The sequence below is a fragment of the Plodia interpunctella genome, chromosome 16, assembly GCF_027563975.2.
Source record: "Plodia interpunctella isolate USDA-ARS_2022_Savannah chromosome 16, ilPloInte3.2, whole genome shotgun sequence".
Lineage (NCBI taxonomy): Eukaryota > Metazoa > Arthropoda > Insecta > Lepidoptera > Pyralidae > Plodia > Plodia interpunctella.
The window spans coordinates 3439218-3462470 of record NC_071309.1 but is presented as its reverse complement, the minus strand read 5'-3'; the positions used below and the strand labels follow the sequence as shown (position 1 = coordinate 3462470).

Below are 23253 nucleotides of genomic sequence, written 5' to 3'. Positions count from 1 at the left end.
GTCTCGCCATTGATTCGTGTAGCAAAGAATACAGACCTAAAATAACTATCTACATACCTTCGGATATGTACAAAGTACAAAATCGGAAAGATAATCTGAAAACGAAGGACCTTGAAATATGATAGATAATTAGATATAATATATTGTATATGGAATAATTGATTCGGGCAAAGTATACAGTTAGATGTGTCGTTTCGCTCGTATTTTACACTTGTTTTAGCTCGAAACAATTTTACCTACATATAATATATATTCGAGTTGAAGTGATTTTATTTTCCGCGGTTGGCCTTTAGATATAAAACTGATAGAAATGTATTTTAATTGTTTATATAGGTACTAGGTAATTAGAATTATTACAAATTATAGTTTAATGATTTGAGTTGCATATAGTTACAAGATGAAAAATAAATTGACGAAGGAGTGGTTTTTCAAAACAAAATGGGGAAACGTTGCAAGTGAGTACCAGTGTTATTAAAGTCAACGATGCTAATATTATAAGTTAAATTGGTAGGTAAACTACCACATGTACCTACTACCTACCTATAAAAATTCTCGAGATTTATTTATTTGCCCTTTCTACATCCATGTAATGCTATTTCTTGCGCTCACTAAGCGCCTTAAGATAGGTACCAATACCTTTTGATGCGCGCATAACACGAAAATAAAGAAAAACTTTTAGCAACCACTTTGTTAAATAGGTAGGTAGGTGCTTATTTTAGAATAATATGTTTCATTGTTGCAGTGATCAGCTGGGGTGATAGACATCGGCCTGGGGTCTTACTTGTACATGGGTATATGGACTCAGCTGCTACTTTTGAAGCGCTAGTCTCTTTGCTTCCAGACACATACCATTATGTCAGCTTCGACTTTCCTGGTAGGTATGTTTTGAATAATAAATACCTAAGTAGATAGGTACCTACATATCATAAAAACCAAACTAATGCGATGCCGCATTAGGTAGGAGAGCGACCTCAAGTAGACATGGGATGAGGCCGGAAGGAGAAGAATATTCTACTAATACATATTATAAATGCGAAAGTTTGTGAGGATGTGTGCTTGTTACACTTTGTAAAACATATACAGAATCCCTTGCCTTGAGTACTAAACTATCTATGAACTAGAGTTTTTTTTTACAATGTTCAATTTGGTTTCTATCAGTTGTGCCTATGGTTGAGCTTCTCGATGGCTGACCACGCGTTAACTCGTGAATGAATATTTAAATAAATATCTACATAATAAAATACACTTTATTAGTTAGTTATCGTATTTTTTCATCTTTCAGGGCATGGAAAGTCGGATCATGTGCTGAGTAACCTGCTAGTTCCACAGGGGCTTGTGGTTGAAATAATAAAGGAAATAGTAAAACATTTGCAATGGAGAAGCTTTGTTTGTATCGCACATTCAATGGGCTGTGCGATAGGTAGGTTTGACCTTATTAATAAACTAACGGCCCGGCACGGCTCCGCTCAGGTGAAATTATAATACCTATATTGTAATACCTAAACCTTTCTCATAAATCACACCTATCTACCTATTAAAAAACCCCGCATCAAAATCCGTTACATACTTATAATGGTACCTGGCAGAACTGTCTTCATTAAAATTTAATTATTGAATTTATCTTTTTCAGTTACTCTATATCAGCATCTTTATCCCGGCAGAATCACGAAGATGATCCACATTGATCCTCTGGTTGCATTGACTGTGTATTATTATTTCAATGAAATCCATGGTTTTTGGTTTCAGTGGTATTATGAGTATTACTATGACCACTACTTCTTGTACAATAGGTAAGTCACAAACTCGTTTATCTAGAGCTAAATAACGCTGCGTTGATCAGGCACGTTGTTGTTGTAGACGCTGACGAGCCGTCGTCTCTGCGGGACTTTCTTCATGGCGAGAGTTAGGATTGCTCGTACTTTCACTAATATTATTATGTTATTTATCTCTTTCTCTGTTCTAACTGTTTTACAAATTCTAAGATTGGTTTTACAAATTTTTTATTACCTTTTACTACTTAGTTGGTGAATATTATATTTATTAAAATTAGAGGGTGCTCACTCAACCCACACGCACACATAAAATGTGTATTTATCCATCTTTCATGTGAAACCGAACGGTACCTAGTTCACTATATTAGTCATGTCGGTTGCCTTTAGGTGACTTGAATAATCTGACACCAGTGTTAAGAATCTACCTTCGATCCTGAAGTTATCTAATGAAAACAATTGAAAAACAATAGGATAGCTATCTGCAATCAAAATTAATGGCCGCAATGCATGAGAACGTTTACCATTAAGATTGGCTACATAAGCCAAATGCACACCAGCAAGTTCACAATCGTTGTCGCCATGACCAAAATCGATCGGACATCATAATCTATATCTATACTATTATATAAAGAGGTAAGCGTTTGTGAGTTTGTATGTTTGAGGCGAGTAATCTCCTAAACTACCGAACCGATTTAAAAAATTCTTTCATCTTTAGAAAGTTACATTATCTAAGATTACTATAAGCTATATTTTACCTCAAAATTCCCACGGGAGCGAAGCCCCGGGCAACATCTAGTCATCATATGATGTTCATTTTCAGCGCACCACCACGTCTGTATACACGAGAGCAGCTCATAGAATCTACTATGGTCACACGTCATTTGACTCGCGAACAAGCGGAAATTGTACTGTCCAGATCACTAGTGCCCGTTGAAAATGGGTTATTCAGGTAGTCTTCACTAAATTAGTCAATATTTCTCAACCATATTTCCACTAATGCGGTTAGTTTTTTTTGGCATAATAGTTTAAAACTCAAACGCCAACGCGAATGCGCGAACATGACGGATACGGCACACATTGCTGGTTTTTTATTGCGGTGTATAAGAGCACTCATACAAACTATGCAATGTTCATGCATTCGCATCGGCATTCGACGGTAACGTTAAGCCGGCATTACGTATCTATTTACTTCTATTATATATTACAGGGTATCAACCCAGCCAATAATGCGCCGAATGATCAACTTGCCTGCATTTAAAGACGCCTTTAGCCGGATTCTTCAACACAACATTCCACCAACACTATGCATACACGCAACTAAGTCTGAAATTCCTAAGGCAGAAAGAGAATTTGTGGACAAGTTCTTTAGAACAGACAAAAAAAGATTGAATGTCTATTTTGACGCACATCACGACTTGCATATAACTCATGCTAGTGATTTGGTCCCAACTATACTCAATTTTTTGAATAGGAAAAGTGTTGAAGCAAAATTATGATGAAATGAAACAAAAATTACAGTGTATTATTTGTTCTTATCTTGTGACATATTGGCTGTACGTAAGCCTTGTAAATAAATAACGTTAATTACACCACTCTTTATAAGGTTTATGGCATAGAAATATGAAAGCGAATAAAATTTACATCCAGTTATAACATGTACATGAAGCTTAAAACCTTGGACTAAAGTTAAAATGTAAAATTTTAATGGCTCTCTTGTTTGCTATGCAAGTAATTTTGTGTATAAGAGACGAAAAATACTTTAGATTGTATAAACAAAGTTGTTGGGTTTCTTCAGTTAGCCTCCTTGTCTAGTCAAAACCTTCACAAAATTATTTTTTATTATTATTTCTTAGTCGGAGACGTCAGCGTACAAGGTACCACAAAACTTTATCTAAATTGACTTCTGTGAAGGCACTAGACTAATAATAAGTCCTCACATACTGGACCATTTCAACTAATTGCCTTATTATGATGGGATGTGGATAACCCTAAGTTGGAGGTGGTCAGTATTTGCCCTTATCTTTTAGATCATCTTTAGATACCTTGTACATAATATATAACCTAAATAAATGCAGCATATACATAGGACACTATGTACGTTTTAGCTAGGATTGAAAATTTTTGAAAGTGAGTGGTAAAATGTAATTTTAATCTTTTATTAGACAATTAGGTAATAGGGAAACATGGTATTACTATATGATACTTAAAATAAATTTTTGTAATATTTTGGAGTATTATTTAGTCCTACCATTTATTAAGTTAATGAGACTATAACATAATCAGTGGTTAAAGAACCAGTATAATAATGGTGGTTCTTGAACCACTGATTACTGAGCTATGTTAGGATAAAATATCCCTCGACAATTATAGTAGTTGTGGAACATTATCCTTACATATTACAAAATAAAGTCCTCTGTCACATGTCTGTTAATGATAAACTGCAAAACTAATGCATGGATTTTCACTTGTTTTATACTAATACTTAGGACTTCTTGGTGTATAATTTATTATGTATTTACTCGAGCTGATAAAATCATCAACTAGTCAGCATTTTAAACCCTGCAGCAACATTGAAATATTAATACTGAAGATAAAAAGTATTTTAAAAAATTAACCTTTCCTAATTCATGTTTAACATTTTGATTATATATATAATAGAGTAGACTATGTACTGCTTGCTTTACTGACTTTACAAACATAAATGATATGTATCAATTTAAGTTCTTTAGTTTAGCTTTTTCTAACATAGCTTCTGCCGTGATTGGATCCCGCAGTTGCTTGCCAACATTATCTGTTTTCAATTGCAACACTACTTCTTGGGTATTTTTTAGCCTTTTTCTCAGATTTTCAATTTTTTGTTGTCTTTCCATAACTTCCACTGCAAAATTCTCCATATCGTTGTTGTCTTCCATTAGGTCGGGCACAGTGTGTTTTGGCTTAAATCTATGATTGGATATTATCTCTAGTTGTAACTTTAACATCTGATTCTCCATCAGTGATGATTTCAGTTCATAGTCGACACACATTTTGCCAAATTTTTTTCTTGAATCCACAACCACATTCATAAGCTGTTCACACTTTTCTTCTATATCTTCATCTGCCATGTCTAAAACAACAAACACAATTAAGTACCTGAAGTTTATACAATTACAAAATAGATCAAGCTTTAGATGTTAATTTAAGATTAATCTAAATTATGACCAGCTGTGAGTGGATATCTTGTTGTTGAAAGTTTGATTTCAATCATAATGCAATGTGCATTCAATGAACGAGAGAGAACTATTTATTACAAGCTTAAATATTATTTAGGAAAAGCGCATTATTATCTTACTAAAATTAAAAACTTAAGTCAGTGAGAAATGTTTATTGCTAGTTTTTGCAATTTATGTAAATGCCTGATGATTCTACATGGATTTAAATGAAATAACGTATGTACTATTTCATTAGGCAGTGCTTTTATCTCGAAATTACCAAACCACAGCAAGATTGAATATCAATAATTCAATAGAGGGAAATTAGGTACTAATTTTCTAGTCTAGGTACCTACTTACTGTTTTAATGTGTGGATCAGATTGTTTATTCAATACTTAAAACGTAGCACAAAAATAAAACTTTCAAAACTAAATTTAAAAACAAACGGAGTATTTTCAAGATAGGTAGGTACCTACTAGCTCGTGTTTGTTTGCTACCACAACCCAACCAAATTGAATTTGAAATTGAATTGACAATCAAAAACAAAGCCGTTAGATTTGACATTGACATTCTTAGCTGTCAGACGTAAAATGTCAAGTGAATGCATGATTGTGAATAGGATCACAATCACGCATTTAGGTATATATAGTTTTTCATCCCCACGGAGAAAGAAAAAACCTTTATTTGCTCAAACATATTAGTACATATAGCACAGTACAAATAAAAACAAATGGAATGCTTGAGACAAATTGGTCTCCGCTCAGAATATGCCGTGGTGTGAGCCACGGCGCTAGTCTGCCTTCCGAGCAAGCATATGTAGGTAGGTTTATTTCTTGTATTTAGGTGTCAGATTTATGACCCTTAGAATTTGTTGTAGTTTATTGGCATGGGTCACTTCTACTGAAAAACGAAGAACTATTCTAAAGCAGGACTTCTTTTATAGAACTGGTTCACTAACAAGTGAACCAGGTAGAGTAGATTCCAAAATCCCAAATGTGTTTTTTTTAATCTAAAATATTTGGCCAGATATTATGAAATAAAAATTAAAATAGATAATAAATATACTTAGGTATAATTACTATAATTTGTTTTATTATCGAAATAAATTAGTATATAAATAGCAGCTTAAAGTGCACTAAAGTAAAATATCTAGAAATGTAAAACTCATGGAGTAACAATATGAACGCTATTTTTAATCATTTTCATGAACTCCTGCACATTTATCTGAAAGAAGAAAGTAAGATGTTATTCATGTTAAAGTTGTAAAATAATCTTTGTGTCACCTTGTAAATTTATGTTCCAGTTATATATACATCTACTTATATAACTACTTAACTTAGGTATTGAACCACTGGCTGTTGCCCGCTCAAGGCAAAACTAGTGTCTTTACCTAAATAGGTACAAATGTATAGGCATCAAATTTCATAAAAAATGGTTTAACGGTTTATCTGTGAAAGCGTGACAAACAGAGAGACTTTTTATATTTTTGATATTAGTATGAACATGGATGTACCTATAAATTAGTCTCTGACATCAACGATAAGGTCTGACAATTACAACGTGGCCGATACTTACAAAACCGTCGAAGTCTTTGTCAGCGTCGTCTATCATTTCCTCAATTTCCTGGTCGGTGAGATAAGTGCCAATTATTTCAGTTACTTTTTTAACATTTTCGAAACTTATTAATCCTGCACGGAAAATTTAAAATGCTAAATGGTAGTATGATCAACATTAATTATGCTTAGGTAAGTAGTACTTTAACGTAGTCAAAAACAAAAATAGTTTAATCACTTAAAAAGCAATAACGAAAGCTTGTATTTCATATTATAAATAAGTACAGTACTTATTTGATACTATATTCTAGGATGCGACATATGTCGAGACTAGTTCGTAGCAATTTGAAAAATATTTAATTGCCTACCGCTATCATCCATGTCGAACAAACGAAAACTCTTCATAATGTCGCCGTCAGTATCGAGGGACATGATCTTCCTCATAATGGCAGTTTGGAAGTTCTCAAAGCTCAGCTTCCCGGTATTGCCCTTGTCCACCGCATTGACCATATGTAGCAACTCTTCTTTTGTGGGCTCATATCCTGGGAAACGGTGGTGGTGTAATGGTTAGGATCGGAATAAGGTTAACTTTCGGTTCACAGGTGGGCACCTGTGAACCGAAAGGGCCCATGTTCGAACCCTACTCGTGCCACATGAGTTTGTATAACGAGCTGACTTATGTATAGATGTAATGTAATGTAAAAGATTAAAAATCTTTATCAAAGCCTATTCAAAGATAATTACGTTAACTCTCTCTTGAAGATTAACTTTGTGTGCTAGGTCGCACTTGTGGCTATAATGCTATGAAGCCAGGGGTCAGCGTGGAAAGTTGAAGATTCGTTAGTTATATTAACCCCCCTTGGGAATGCTATCACTGTGCTATGTCAGTTTGAACTACTTTGAAGTCGGCAGTAGACAAGGTTGTAGCTACCTAGTTTTATGCCAATAAGATTGATGACTTTATGCCAATAAGATAGGTAATGATATTTCGAATTCTATTACGACCTCAGGGGCGCAGTGGTAAAGTGCTTGCCCTGAACCGAGAGGTCCCGGGTCCCGGGTTCGATCCCGGTCGGGTCATGATGGAGAATGATCTTTTTCTGTCTGATTGGCCCGGGTCTTGGATGTTTATCTATATATATATATATATATATATATATATATATATATATATATATATATATATATATATATATATATATATATATATATATATATATATATGTTATAAAAGTTAGTATCCCTTACTTTGGGGCTAGCTCAATCTGTGTAATTTGTCCTAATATTTATTTATTTATTACTAGAGATACCTGAAACATCATTCGAGAGGTTTTTATATAAAGCAGTCTTGTACTGGCGATTACTCTCCGCACACTAGCGCCACCTCACATTTTATCAACTTATTTTATTTCTGACAGAAAATTAATAAAATATTTTAAGAATTTTAGTAGAAAGTATAGTTATTCCTTTTAGTCTACCGATTATAGGTTTATTATAGAAATGATACTACATTGTATCTTTAATAGGCACTTTCTACTAAAATTCTTAATGTAGAGTGGCATAATCTGTTAAAATAGGTATAAAAAAGGTAGGTACAAACCTAGCGCTTTTATGACTACGCGGAAATCATCAGCTTTTATTTTTCCTTCACCGAGATGGTCGAGGGAGTTAAACGCTTCACGTAGATCGTTTTCCTGCAAATGATTTCATAGACAATGAATATTGCTATAACAAGATAATTTATCAAAGGAAAGGGCAAGTTTTCTCGTATTTTAACGTTACACTCAGCTTGGTAACTTTGCTGGCAATCTAGCTACGCCTAAAAAACCTACCTAACCGGTATGATGTCGTTCCTTCAATGAACATAGGTACACCGAGTCCATGGATTTAAATTGTCTAATTAGTCAGGTTTTCGTAGAACGATCAAAAAGGTCTCGCAAACCGAGAATATCGATACAAGTATGTATCGATATTCTCGCCATTACATCTAGTTTTGAAAATGTTGACAAATGAAGATAACCCGCTCCAATTCTCTATGAACTGAGGAAAAAAACGGGAAGCTCAGATGAGAGGAAGAGATGAATGCGGATAAAATTTTTACGGCAGCGTAAATTGCGAGATGCCTAAGCACTGCAAACATTAAAATTTCACTACCTGTTCCTCAGTAAAAGTCAACTTTGCAAACACCTCTTTTTCATCGTGTGGGGTGACACGGCGCTGGTTTTGGATCTCCTTGTGGGACTGGGAGTGATCGGAGGCAGCGAGTGTCGCAGACCATTCCGGCCAATCTTCACCAAACATTGTGTTTGCTAAGATTTATTAACTGGGACGTAACAAGCCCTTATTATGACGACAAATCTATAAGGCTTCGAATTACTTATTGATATAACTATGGTTCGTTGCTTAGCGAATTAAATGTAGTGTTGTATGCATTGCATTATGGTTAGGTCACTAGGTATGTGCGTGTGGTTACTACTAAGTAAATTGTGGTATGGTAGAATGTGTTAAATTAAGTATGATTAAACTTTATTTCACCCAGGTACCAAGTTTTAATTATTTTTTTTTAATTAAAATTTATTGCCTAAAACGTGTAATGGTGGTCAATTGGTGTCTATATTTGAAGCAATTTAGTACTGACAGAGGGGTATGTTACTAAATTATTGTGCTAATTATAATATGTTGCTAAATTATTTCATATATAGATATTTAAGTACTTATTAAAACTTTATGGAACAACAATAAATATGATTTGGGATGAAACCATTGAATAATATTAAATACCTACGAAACAGAATGCAGATTTGTCTGAAAACAAAATTGTGTATTGATTTCATTAATTGAATGGGCTATTTTAAGCTTTTCCTCTCATCTGAATGCCTTCACGGTTTCTTCCTCAGCCATAGAGAATTGAAGCCACAGGACCCGATTTCCTACTCTTTCTTTTCTACTTCTTACGGCCTTCTGCAACCTTGAATATCAGACTATTGGCAGACAACATTGTACAACAAGTACCTAAGTATTTTTTGGTTTTGTCCGTTCTGTCAGGATAGAGCTGGTTATTTTAGATTTACCTGTTCTGCAGTAAGGATTAGTCTAGCACACACAGTCTTCTCTTTCTCTTCTTTTGGAACTTCTATATCAAGTTCGACTTCTTCCAAACTATCATCAGGATTCATTTTGTAAATATTTATAAAAAAAACTTATATTGTTGTGTACCTATGTATAGCACGCGCTTTGGGATGTTAGCGGAGAAGTGAAAATAATTTTTGAATGTCATCCAACATGACAGAATAGACAAAAAAAATAATTAAAAATATATAATTGTAAGTAGGCAGCATGGAGGTGAGCGCACAGATTAAAAAAAATATTTTGAGAGTTCATCGGCAAATGCTGAGTGCATGCATTTTTCTTACACATGAATCGTGAATGAATCCTGCGCGCCTGGGGTCCTTTCTAAATCTATAACGGCATCTATAATCGCGGCTGAACTTTGACGGATTCGGCATAGGTACATTGCTGGTTTTTCATCGCGGTAAATAAAAGCACTCGTACAAACTACGCAATGTTCGTGCAATTACGTCGGCATCTGTCTGAGTTTGACAATAGTGTGGAGCTGGCATTGACCTACATACATAATACTTAGATGCAATGTATACAGGGGAAATAAAAAACATTACTAACAAAAATAATTTATATGTAAGTACATGGGTTAATCAACTTTTACTTGCCTTTGGACAACTGCACTCGGTCCCAGATTAGTTAAAAGGTAACCAATACGAAATTGGTGAATATTATCATCTAACCAAGAAACTTCAAAATAAATCTATATACTAGCTTTAAAAATTATTTATTAACTATATTTTTTACCAAAATATAACGGTTGTCCGAGTGACAAATGGGTTGTTTTTATGTTTAAGTCAGTGTCCCTGGACTACTTTTATGCATTGAACTCGTCACCGCCGAAAAAATTTCCTTTAAGACAATAAATATTACAACACATAACATACTATGAATTTATTATGTGTAAGTGAATCATAACTAATAATTTTTAAAATCTTTTAATCTATCTTTTTTTCTCAAGTTACTCTTGTCCCACAAAATCGTTACTTTTTGTAAATCCATCGGACAACCACTCTTAAATTACGATGCTAATATGGAGATGGCGCTGAATTAGCGAATACAACACGTGACTCGATGTAGTTTACGATGGTAAAGCAGCAAGTTTGAAATTGCCAACGCCCCCCGCGTTAGTCGGTCAAACTCTAGAGCGCGGAGTGGGTGTGTTTATTGTGTGTCCCCCGGACCGGCGTAAATATTAGGTAAGTACGATCGCTATATTACTGTATTGTTATTTAACAGTTGACAATTGACCTTGGCTTTATGTTAGTGGTATAATCCTGTAGAATAAATATTGTTTTTTAATAGAAAGCTGAAATTATAAAATGTCAAGTGGACAACCAGTCTTCTGGACCACTAAATCGGTTGTCCGTGGGACAAAAACGGTAGTCCGAGGGATATCTAGAGTTACCCGTGGGAATTTTATAGCTGTCCCAAGGACAATGTTACAAAACCTTTGAATTTTATTGGACTGAAACAGTTATATAATTAATGTTCATTAATAATAACTACACTGTGATTTTTATATGTCATTTTTAATTATATTTTTAATGCAAGAGTAATTAAACATGATTAACTAACTAAACTGATTGCCTTCGTACTTGTATTGTATAGAGATTGTTAAAGCATATTCAAAGTTTGGAGTCTCGTATATGCACCATATACGAGAGCACAAACTTTGAAAACCTTCTTTATATTAAACTTTTTCAGAATGGGGATGTCTGCAAAAGAAAAATTAAGACGCTATAGAGAGAAGTTGAAAGCAGATCCGGAGAAATATGAAGAACGAAAAATAAAGAAAAGGGAAAGTTATCATAAGAATAAAAGATTAGTTTCAGATTTACAGCCAGAAGAAAAAAAAAAGTAGAAGTATTTGGACACTCAAACAAAATCAAAGACAACGTAAGAAGGCAATTGAAAATATACTTGCAGATACACCACCTAGCTCTCCAATAGTCTTTCAAGAAATTAACGTACCCCAAGATTATAAACGCAAAATGCACGGAGGAAATTCAAGCGCATCATTTTGGTGGATCTCGAAACCAAATCACTTTTCATACAGTGGTTGTGTACGTGCATGACAAAGAAAAAACATACAAAGCCTTATCATTTTGCTCCGTTTCACCATGCAACGTTCATCAACCAGCTGCAATCTGGGCCCATTTACATCCGATACTAACATTGATTCGCCAAAATTACCCACAAATTGACATTATTCACTTTTTTTTCGGATGGGCCATTCTCGCAATACCGACAAAAGCTTAATTTTTTCTTGGCTTGCACCAAGACGTTTGATTTTGGTTTCCAATACTTTAAATGGTCATATTTTGAGGCTGGTTATGGAAAAGGACCTGCTGACGGGATTGGAGAATACTTGAAAAGAGCAGCAGACACCAAGGTGGCAACTGGCACAGATATAACGAATGCCTTAGAGTTTTATACAGTCTTAAAATATTCCAGCAAAATCAAGTTATATTATATAACTAAAGAAGATATCGATTTTATACAGAACAGTATTCCAAAGATATAGTCCCACTTAAAGGAACAAAAGAGGTGCACCAAATTTTTTCGAGAGTATACGGCCAGTTAAAGTACAGATATTTAAGTTGCTTCTGTGCCAGAGGATTGTGTGAATGCTTACATCCTAAAGTGTACTTACCGTTGCCAGATTTGATAGAAAATTCTCACTCTGCTGAAATCCACTGCAGTGATGATGATGATATGCCACTAATAGCTTTAACTTCTAAAGCCAAAGAAAGAATTTCAATAGAAGATTTCCAGGGGTTTCACCATGAAAGCGTTTACAAAGCTATTTACGACTCTTCAGAGAACTCTGAAGAAGATCGTGACTTTGTACAGCCAGGGCCTTCAAACTCAGGGCAAAGTAGCAAGTTACCTATAAAAGGCGATTTCTTACTAGTCAAAGTTCATGACACCAAAAGGAAATCGTACCATACCTATGCGTGCATTGCTCAAGAAGATGATGGTGAAATTAGAGTAACATTTCTGAAATGCGTTAAAGGAGGAAAACTTTTTGTGATCAATAAGAATGACATATCGTACGTAGCTTATGAAGATATTGTACGTAAGTTACTCATGCCTGAGTTACAATGTAAGAGAGATGTAAATTACTATAAATTTCCCTTTGATGTTAACGTTTTTGAAAAATAATTTGATTGCTAAATTACGAATTCATGAGTATTATTAGGTTTAGGTTCAAATATTTGTTTTAAGGTTACTAGATGCAGATGGTATGTTAACTTTCGTCGAAAGTATTGTGTTAATGAATGATTACATAAAAATAATATTTAGATAAGAATTACTGTAAATGATGGTGTTCAAAATATTTTTAAGACTGACATAATAGTTATATGGTATGTTGATTATTAGATTGTAAAAGGGTTGATAATAGCCATGACTGATTTTATACGTAGTATCTTATACAGCTTATAAAGCCGTGTAGCTTAAGCAGTCAAAACCATTTAAGTTTAAGAAACTGATTATTTTTGTTAAATTTTGATTAAATTTCTTGGAAAATTACAATATAATTTTGTTTCGATGAATTTTAAGTGTTTTATTATGCCTCATGATGTGGTATTTCCTAATTCCCTTTTAGTTGTCCAGTGGATTTACTGGTTGTACAAAGGAAAAGTCCTTTGGACAACTAAAATGTCCCCATGAAAAGAAAACAAGTTTCAAGTTTTTTTGCAACAAATACTTAGAAATTGTATGTTTATTTTTTATTTATCTGTAGTTAATTATAAAATATACCACCAGTATTGTCGATTTTGTAATATTTGGAGAATAAAACTATTTTTATGAAATAATTCACCAAATATAGTAATGGTGGTTGTCCAACAGTTATATTTCTTAAAATAATTATGAAGTTGTGCATGTAATAAAGAGTGAATTCTCAAAATCTTATAAAATGTACTTCATTTTACACATTCAAAGTATTTTCTTTAACATAAAATACATTTTACCATGTAAAAAAAAATATAGAACTAGTTGTCCTGGTGACTGATTTTTTAGGACTTCAGCACGTTTACAAGCCAAAAATTAACAAATAATAAGTAAAAGTGCACTGCTCTATACAGAATCATAAAATATAATAAATTTTCTATGTTCTAAGACATTTAAATAAGCAAAACAGATTTTTTTTAAAAAACTACAAAAATTTTCGAACTTGGCACTAAAAAGTTGATTCACCCACATACCTAATAAGTAAAAAAATATTTTTCTCCTAGTTATGGATTGCGTTTAAAATGATCATATAATATTTCATTCATTCATACATGAGTATCAAAATTATCATTTGTATTTTCTTCATTATTCAGATCTGTAGTTTTATTACCTGAAAAATAAAAGTAAGAAATAAAAACTTTGAAATCTATAAAATGAATAAGTGTCTACCATGTAGTAACGCCAATTACTCAAGTAAAAGAATCAATTAATTTTATAGGGAAGAATTTGCAATAAATTTGGGTACTTAATTGATTGCGTTATGGACTGTATGACACTGTTCCATAGTCCGTCCTAACGTACAGTAAAGAATGAAATAAAGGAAAACGTTTAATCTTAAAAAAAAGTAGAGTTAATCAATAACTAGAAAAATATATTATTGCTGAAGGCTCAGCATCAGAAACAGGAAAGGTGGATAAATGATCAAAATTAAATAAGCATCAGAATACAATATAAAATAAACTTATAGGTACTATAAGTAAGACAAACTTATCATAAGAAAAAGATTCCAGTCTAAGGAATTCTGCTTCTCTCTTCCCTCTAAATTGATCCCTTAACTACGTACCTACAGAAGTATATCAAATACGCCATTATGTATGGTTATTAAGCTTCAGTTGCAGGTCTGGTTGCGAAGGTACCATAATTGCTAGGAACGGCTCCTTTGTTAGCAGTAGTGGCTTAAAAGTTACTCAAATGTTAGTAACAAAAATAGGAAAGAATTGTTATAAATAACTTATTAAAGAGTGTAAGGGAGAAAAGAAAATTATATGTTAAAATAATGCTTAGAATATGGACTTAGTTAGCTGTCTGTTAATGGCATGGTATGCGCACGTTATAAAAAGGGAAAAGAAAAATGTTGTAAGAAGCTTACAGGATATTAATTTGAATGAGAAAAGAAGTAGAGGAAAACCGAAGGATGGAGTATGTTTGACAGGACATAGCTAAAAGGAATGTAACAGATCGGTTAACATCAGACAGAAAAAGTGGAGGAGGCTATGTTTTACCGACCCTACATAAAGTTGGATAAGGGTAGGCGGAATGGATGGTGACGAATCGACTCGCTGAGATTAAGACTGTGTGGTAGCTACTATATATACATATATAAATTGAAAATCATAATAATGTTCTTGTATCTGCAATGACCTACATTGATTATACTAGGAAGCGAACACCCAATCAAGCAAAGCCAAGTAAAATAGCAAATGCCATAGACACAAAAGAAATGAAGTGTTTTTTAAAGTAAGCTAGCGACTGGATCCGTCTACGCACGGTCTAAAAGGTCGTTTTGCATACCTTCGTTTTAATAAATTGTCAACAGCGAAAATTGCTTCAAAATCCAGTGCTAAGTTTAAAAGAAGAAACCTTCGTAACAGACAAACGCGGCGTGCGACTTTGTTTTACTATGTAGTGATGATGTATATGTCTGTCTGTATTACTTACCGTCATCTTTGCTGAGTAGCCTGGGGCCGGTGATGGCAATGAGGAGCGCCCCTAAAGGAGCTGATATTATTACGCTTAGAACACTCATGGCCAGAATAGCTTTCGCATTGTAAATCTCATCATCTACGGGAAGACCTGAGGATTGGCCACTTTCGATTGTGTCTACAGCTGCTGGACCAAGTGCTGCCTGAAATTATTTAAATGTATAGCTAAATTAACATTTAGGAAAGGCGATAAACAGCAAATTTTGGATCTTGAACATCCAAAAAGACCCTGATGCTCTATCTTATTAGGGGTGGGAAGTCTATTCAATATATTATTTATTAGAAATCTGATGGCTCGAAATAAATATAAAGGGACCATCAGGGGGCTTACGGTAATCTCTTAACGCGATCCACTTTATGACCTAAAGTGAACCGCAAATTCGTACCATCGACTTAATTTTTAGTATAAATGCGATTCATTTTAGGTTCCTAAATTGAACTGAGTTGCATTGGAATCCTTCTGTAAAAGTTGATGGTAGGCCTACAGGTGTCCCACTGCTGGGCAAAGGCCTCCCTCCATTCTTTCCATTTGGTCCGCACCTGTGTATAGTTGTCCAGTTTTTGCGAAGTCAATCAATCAAAATCTGTCCAAGTCAATTATGAATCAAACATACCTGCACAGTAGCTTTAGCAAGCCAGGTGATGCCTATGAACAACTTCTCCTTCTTATTGAGACCGCATCCGAAACTGAATATAAGCGTTGCGATCATTCTTAACACAAGGCACGCGATGAGGCAAATCGCACCCATTTTTATAATTTCTGGGTCTAAGGCACTGATCTGAAAGGTAAAGATTGTTTACTACAGATAACATTGGTTACAGTATACAGTACCTGGGCCGTTGGTAAGGATCTATGGGGCTACCATGAAACATAAACACGTAGCACGTCTTTGCGTTCATACATTCTCTTTCTGTTTGTATGTTTCGTGCTGTTGGGTAGGTTGGAATGCAAAGTGAAAATTTTCAGGTTAGAAAACAAACAAATTCCAGCGATTGTAAACATTTTTGCTTAGGGAACCATCTAATAAAACTATAAGCAAATGTACCGACCGTTACTTGAGCACCGGTAAATGCAAATAGTATTGGCTCAAAGAATATCCACAGAATCCTAAATATTTCGCTCACAGGATTTTTGTTTACCACCCATCCCTGCTTTTCCCAATAATATGCTGCTACAAAACCCGCCGATACTATAGCTAGCGGCCCTGAAAACATCAATTATAATGTAAATATTTTTTTTTACAGAATTAGGTACTATTAGTGTAATTTATTTAGATTTTTGTATTTTTACCTGCACCACTCCACCCCACCATATTAGAAATGAAAAGTGCAAAGAGTCCTCCTAAAAATAGGGCTAGAAATCTTAAAGGTACTAAGTACTTGTCGCCTTTCTCTGGAATTATCGACAATATTGCTCCCCATGCTGCCCCTAAAGCAATGCCGACAACTATGGATAGTGGACCCTGTCAACAACAACAATAAAATTAGTACTTAATACATCATCGCGCGTCGCACCATGAATAGGTTTCAAAAGAAGCTAAGCCGATGGTCGAACGGCCAGACAGAGATAACGAAGCCGTAAGGGTTCTATGTTTACTTCGGAACCCCAAAAAAGACGAAATGTAAAAGAAAAAATGTGAAATTGAAGATGAAGAATAGGAAAATACCTTAATAACGTTAAAAGTCACGGATCCAGTTGAAAATATAGCACTTAAAATTATGGAGAACACAGCTACACTGATGGAATCGTCTATTGCTGCTGCCGCTAATAGCAAAGTCGGAATGCCCTTAGCTACTCCATAGCCGACGTCTCTGAGTCTGAAGAGGCAGGGTACCACCACCGCAGGGGATACTGAAGCTATCATGGAGCCTAATAGGAAGCCTGTAAAAATAACATAAATAAGACTTAAATTTGGCGATAGTCCACGAGTATATCGCAATGTCAAATGAAGTCTTGTTGCATATAGTAACGAACAATGTTGCATATGGATACATTAGTGTAGGTAAAATTCAAAATTTTAAGTCAATATAAAAGAGAAGTAAAATATATAAGAGAAAAACAAATATAAGAGAATAAATACTTAAAGTCCTACCCCAAATCCAAGGCAAGTTAAGCAAGTAATGCGTGGAGATGCTGATAGCTACGCACTCCGCAAGCCATGGCAGAAGGCCCAGCTGTAACACTGCGGCATAGTGTTTCCTCAGGATGTCTGCGTTCAGGCCGAGACCAGCTCTCGTCAATATTATCACCAACGCAACTTTTCTGAAAATAAAATCAAGGAGACGAAAATATTGAAAAAAAAATAGGTACGAATAGGATATTTATTCTAACTTATCAAAAGCTATTTTAATTATTTTCCTATTAGGAGTGTAATAAGATAATATAAATAATGATATTTCAATCTATTATGAAGGGATATATTACTCTATAAATTTATAGATTCTAAAACATTGTGTGGGTACTCAAAGCCATTACATTAAATAAAGGTAAACTTGAGACGGAACTAGATATCAATTGATATCTAGTTCAGACTCAAGTTCATTCATTTAATCTCGACGATTTATATTATTTCCGGGAACAAAATATGATTTTTGAATATTAATTCCTTTAAATCTTACCTCAAGTCCTGATTCAACTTCCTATATTCGTTTGTCATATGTACCAACTTCAAGTTTTGGAAGAGGATTCCAGTGACTAGCATCCCAATCAGGGCCGGTAGAGTGGTTACCTTTAGCCACAACCAACCCACTAAGTACGCGGCTACGACCAGCAGAGTCATGCTGAGGAGTTCTCCTTGCAGACCAATGGACTCTCCCAGTTCGCAATATAAGATTCCCCATGTCAATAGAACTGAAAACAGGAATAAAAAATATGTGTTGTGGTTTTACAAAGAGTGGGTAAATATATCAGTACCTTTCGGTTTGTACGATTCGGTTTGGGTATCGTGATCATGATCGATTGTTTGAAGTTGGCTTCTATCACGCCATAGTAGATTACGTTTTTGACAAAGTATATAATAAGTTAAAGCCAGGCGGCCACTTCCCCAAATAACGATATATGTCCATATGGGTTTACTCAAACTTAAATCGAACATAAAGGTAGTATTGCGCCAGATATTTCGGGAATAAATTTGGATAATTCCCGGCGAAAACATGTCTATGATTGTATTTAGTATGATACCCCACAATATAGCCGTAGCTATTCGTAAATATCTGAAACCAGTATATTAGTTAAAACACACTCTAATCAGAGAATCACAACATAAAGTTCAACATGTTTACTAGATTAAAATACTTACAGAAGCTAACAATACATAATTGTTGGGATGCCTGCCGAAAGGTGGAAAAGTATGGGAAAGGAAAAACTTTGGACCACCAGTTTGGTTCCCAAGATGGCGGTGGATCCCTTTGGTGACATCTCAGACAGAATTTTTGCAGCCAACTGTAAAAGTTAAGATAAAAAAGTTATATTAAGAAGTAGATGTTGCCCGCAACTCCACCGGCGGCGTGGAAGCAATCCTTTTCTGGGATCTGGGTCTCTTTTTTCACTGCCTTTTTTGTAGGTGTTTCCATTTTATAATAAAGAGTTTATGAACAAATACCATATTCGTAATTTTTATGTCACAGATGGAAAATATAAAATACAAGCTGCGCACAAGGGCTTCGCTCCCGTGGGAATTTCGTGGTAAAAAGTATGTGTGTACCAAATTTCATAACAATCTGTCTAGTAGATTATGCGTACGTAGAAGTGTAACAAACACATCCTCACAAACTTTCGCAATTATAATATTAGTAGGATGGTACATACTTACGATTTTTGGGTTTTATCGCTTGTATTTTCTGTGAAACATATAATAAAATTATTATAATGACCACTAGTTTATTAACGTAGAATTATGTTAGTTACTAGTGTACAACGAAGCATAAAAGCAGCATGTTCCATTCGGTACTATGACGCTGCAAAGTCGGGGATCGGTATAAAAAATAAATAGATTCATAAAAAAGTCGGTGGTGATTTTACAACCAGCCTCATACATGACGTCTAACCTCCTTGGGAATGCTATAATGGTCTATCCAGGCTATGTATGTATGCTCTATCGCCTCGTATGACACCCACGGGAGGTAATGGAACGGTTCTATTCTCGGGCGGGAGCACACGCTTAAATCCACTGTAGGTACTTACCTGTCAACTGTAATACAGGTAGAACCATTGTAAAAAAAATTAAATCACATAGACACTACACAACATGATCTCCGGACTATTCAGAAGCAACTAACTACTTCAATGTGTAGTCTAGTAAGTATGATATTTTACAGAGATTAGATTACTACTGTCAACAATACAATTTAGTCAATTTACACGTGTGTAAGTGGTAACTTAAATAATCTAGGAAGTTTATAGGTTTTGATGCATCTTGTAATGGTTTATTTCATGAAATTGCGACATAAAGCGGGATTCCCTCCCGTGGGAATTTAGATTTATTATTGGTATTATATAATATATAGTATAATATATAGGTAATATATGAATGAAGAAGTAAGGGTAAAACTTAAATAGAAGTCGGGTTTTTATTTACAATAATGATATTTATTGAGTGGGATGAAGAATTATGTCATACCAAAGCCAACATTATTGCGATACACCTATGAAGCATATGCCTGCTCCCAGTCGTCGGATAGTTTGCCAAACTTTGGCGGATTCGGTATACATTGCTGGTTTTTCATTGCGATAAATAAAATCACTCATACTAAATACGCAATGTTCACGCATTTGCATTGGCATGTGTCTGAGTTCGGCGAAAGGGATTACAGAGATTTATCTTTCAAGATTGTGATAAGAAAGGTAAAAAAAAATACCTGTGAATATATAAACTCGAACACCTACAAAGAAAAACTTGTTTTAAATATAGGTATTAATTAGACTCTTATTCAAATTACGTACTTAATTGATAATTAATAAGGTTAAGTCTTCATTAAGTACTTGCTTCTGGTTGGAAAAAAATCGTATATTGAAACCTGAGTACCTACCGATAAACACTGTACGCGTATTCTACCACTAGATGGTGATAATTCGTAAAAGTCTTGTCAGATGCTTTAAGACAACTTGAATAAAATTTGAGACCATAACACGAGTGTGTTATGTGTTATAAGAAGAAGAATAAAAACAGTGACAGTATGACAGTGAGATATTCGGCTAGTATCGGTTGAGTAATTTTTTGTCTCTGTTTTAGTACAAACATGGTAAGAGAGAGATTAACAGAAACATTTGAAGATCCGAATGTCTCTTTCTTTAGATCGTCTTCTGTTTTTTTACATTGTACTTACTTTTGTTTGGAACGGAATTATCTTCCATCGTCGTGAAATCTTATTGGAATCTGGAAGATAAATTTCAAGATCTTAATGTGTAAGAATTTCAAGTGCTGAATCTTCAAGATGTAAAAAATAAAACAATCCAAAATGTAATAAATATGTAATAAATATGTCTATTTCATAGTCGACGACAGTTATATACAATTTATCTCGCTGAATAGCAAAGTGCGTAGCTACGTATTAGTCCTTGCAATTTCTGAGAGCCTTGTTCCTAATTTTGGTCTGTCTATCAACTAGGTATAGTTAAAAAGTAAATGTGAAACAAAAACATTTCAGAAGTATTTCGACATTAGAGGAAATCAGAAGAAATACATGACGCCAGTTCTGTGTTACTTGTTTACGTTGATTCAAGGCTGGAGCAAAAGTCAATATGATAAATTGTCTAAACTATACAAACGCGGTTTTACTTACTGGTCACGAGAAATATAACCAGATTTTAAAAAATCATAACAAAATAAAGTTAGTTTAATAATTACAAATCCTAGTAAATAAGAAAGTTTGATATGCTGTCTATACTTCCGGGGTGATTTCTTATAAGTACATTTAATTGCATTATTTTGTTGAATAACATTTTGTATGGAAGCAACCCTGAAATCGCGAAAACAAAATCAGCTGGACCTTTCGTTTTCCTCATGTTAGGTTCGTTTTGTATGGAACAACTGATTTTTTTTTCGCGATTTCGGATTTACCCCCATTTGAAATGTTGTTCAGTATCATGGACGGAGCATGTAGGCAAAATACTCGTATTGCCAATGTATAAAAAGTCACCAATATATGTTACCAATGTGTGTTATAGCTAAACCCTGGAGAGCGGTTATATCGAGGTTTAGCTTTCATCATTTCGAGTCCTGCGATGCAGCCGGTTATCGTTGGGGGCAACTTTTATTTGCACGATAACGGATGACGTGTGAAATCAATACACACTTTTTTGATACAGCCGTTTGTCTACCTTGACCTATTTCCGATATTGAGCTTCCCTTTTTGTGAATTGTATACGAAAATTTTCATATGTTTTCTGAAATTTTGCAAAAACGAATTGCATATTATATAGGTACGAGTATCATTAATTTTACACGACTGTTTTTTTGAGTGTTATGTTTTCACGGTTAATATTTTATTTATCGGTGTATGTGCGTTTCTAATGATAACCCAAGTATCAGTAATAGGAGTTTAAAAATACACATGATTATCTCGTTCTGCCATTTTATGTATATTATATATACCTAACTAATATAATATGTATATAACGGGTCAAAATTAGAAATTACTTATTTTTCTCATAGCATTTCCTATCTTGAATTTGAAACTTTCCCGCATTTAAATTTATGGGCTTAGAACTGAATGAAGATACTAAAACAACATTCAACTTTGCAGTTATGAAATCACAATTTAATTTCACAATTGGTTGAAGTAGGTTCTTAATACATTTTATAAAATAAGTACCTAACATTTCGTGCGATTTTTAATGATAAATATTTCGTGTAATACTGGATAATTAATTTATACATACCAACTCTGCAATATCTTGTATCCACACTACCAACTGAAATTAAATGATGATACAAAATATGTTTAATTTGCATACTAGATAAAACTTTTGATAAAACATGTTCAGTGTGTACGTTAGTGTTTTACAAATCAATCACTTAGTGCAAACAACACTCGATCTGTACAAATGTTAACTATTTATTGACATAACCTACTCTATACAACATAACCTATAAATTGTAATCGTTTTGTTTTATTAATTAGTTACAAAAAGCACGCAGAAAGCAAACAGATCTGAAGATGGCGCCACATGTTATTGTTTGCTGCTGCAGCTGATTGTCTTTTGAGCATTCTGAAAAAGCAAGGTTTTTTCATATAGATGGACACCTTCCCTATATAATCATCGCGTAGGTATGACTTAAGATCGCTGTATTTCAACGACATTCTCAGACATACACACTATCGCCAGTCGGACTGAAATGGCGACACGAATGTAAGAACATTGCGTAGTTTGTGAGTGCTTTTATTTAACGCAATAATAAATCAGCAATGTATGCCGATAGTGTGGATACACTATCGCGGTCATTCGCCGAACTTGGAGATTCGGCATACATTGCAGGTATCATCTGATAATGATGATAATTCAACACATTCGTACTTTTTTTTTGCGACCTTAGAAATTCAACATCAATTTGAAAGCAGTTTATTAATTTTAATTTTGATAAGAAATACCTACATATATATTGTTTTGTGTTTAGACGCAGTAGTCTAAATTTAGTAGATTTAACCTAACTGTTCACGTGGGAAATGTACGAAATTTTATTCACACAAAAATAAAAATTTCGTACATTTTCCACGTGAACAGTTATTTTTCCGGCATGAAAGGACCAAAGAGTAAATTAATATAAGGTACTCTATGTCCTTCTCCATACTCCAAACTACATGTACCTATTATGCAAACAAACAAAACTTACTTTCGAATTTATAACATTACTTAGGAATAGTATTTATTGTAACAGTTGGTTGGCGAATAAT

At 34.2% G+C, this 23253-nt stretch overlaps 3 protein-coding genes and 1 long non-coding RNA gene across 9 annotated transcripts; 2 read left to right on the top strand and 2 right to left on the bottom strand.

Moving 5' to 3' along the window:
• The first annotated feature begins 87 nt into the window (after nucleotides 1–87).
• On the top strand, nucleotides 88–3879 carry LOC128676551 (serine hydrolase-like protein). Of its 2 annotated transcripts, none has more exons than XM_053756711.2 (6): nucleotides 88–455; nucleotides 750–874; nucleotides 1283–1420; nucleotides 1631–1790; nucleotides 2593–2721; nucleotides 2980–3879. In XM_053756711.2, exons 1-6 carry the CDS (start codon nucleotides 439–441, stop codon nucleotides 3266–3268), a joined length of 858 nt encoding a protein of 285 aa, XP_053612686.1. In that variant the 5' UTR covers nucleotides 88–438; the 3' UTR covers nucleotides 3269–3879. The 2 variants fall into 2 exon arrangements, with proteins under 2 accessions (XP_053612686.1, XP_053612685.1); XM_053756710.2 differs by having other exon boundaries at nucleotides 743–874.
• A 21-nt stretch (nucleotides 3880–3900) lies between these two features.
• Nucleotides 3901–10177, bottom strand: LOC128676552 (uncharacterized). Of its 5 annotated transcripts, none has more exons than XM_064436449.1 (5): nucleotides 8672–9546; nucleotides 8118–8211; nucleotides 6886–7059; nucleotides 6540–6652; nucleotides 4721–4878 (listed from the first exon to the last, which is right to left on the bottom strand). In XM_064436449.1, exons 1-5 carry the CDS (start codon nucleotides 8816–8818, stop codon nucleotides 4858–4860), a joined length of 549 nt encoding a protein of 182 aa, XP_064292519.1. In that variant the 5' UTR covers nucleotides 8819–9546; the 3' UTR covers nucleotides 4721–4857. The 5 variants fall into 5 exon arrangements, with proteins under 5 accessions (XP_064292518.1, XP_064292517.1, XP_064292519.1 ...); XM_053756715.2 differs by lacking the exons at nucleotides 4721–4878; nucleotides 8672–9546 and adding exons at nucleotides 6035–6188; nucleotides 9589–10177; XM_053756713.2 differs by lacking the exon at nucleotides 4721–4878 and adding an exon at nucleotides 6035–6188 and having other exon boundaries at nucleotides 8672–9544.
• A 44-nt stretch (nucleotides 10178–10221) lies between these two features.
• On the top strand, nucleotides 10222–13197 carry LOC135309863 (uncharacterized). Its single transcript, XR_010370098.1, has 2 exons — nucleotides 10222–10836; nucleotides 11345–13197. It is a non-coding gene; the product is annotated as an uncharacterized LOC135309863 (long non-coding RNA).
• Nucleotides 13198–14438: 1241 nt separating this feature from the next.
• On the bottom strand, nucleotides 14439–22844 carry LOC128676545 (sodium/hydrogen exchanger 9B2-like). Its single transcript, XM_053756699.2, has 13 exons — nucleotides 22241–22844; nucleotides 20686–20735; nucleotides 20218–20241; nucleotides 19169–19200; nucleotides 18660–18802; nucleotides 17980–18211; nucleotides 17454–17623; nucleotides 17028–17242; nucleotides 16652–16823; nucleotides 16411–16565; nucleotides 15975–16139; nucleotides 15317–15503; nucleotides 14439–14553 (listed from the first exon to the last, which is right to left on the bottom strand). The coding sequence occupies exons 1-13, from the start codon at nucleotides 22311–22313 to the stop codon at nucleotides 14480–14482; spliced, it is 1692 nt and encodes a 563-aa protein (XP_053612674.1). The 5' UTR covers nucleotides 22314–22844; the 3' UTR covers nucleotides 14439–14479.
• Between the last annotated feature and the right edge of the window lie 409 nt (nucleotides 22845–23253).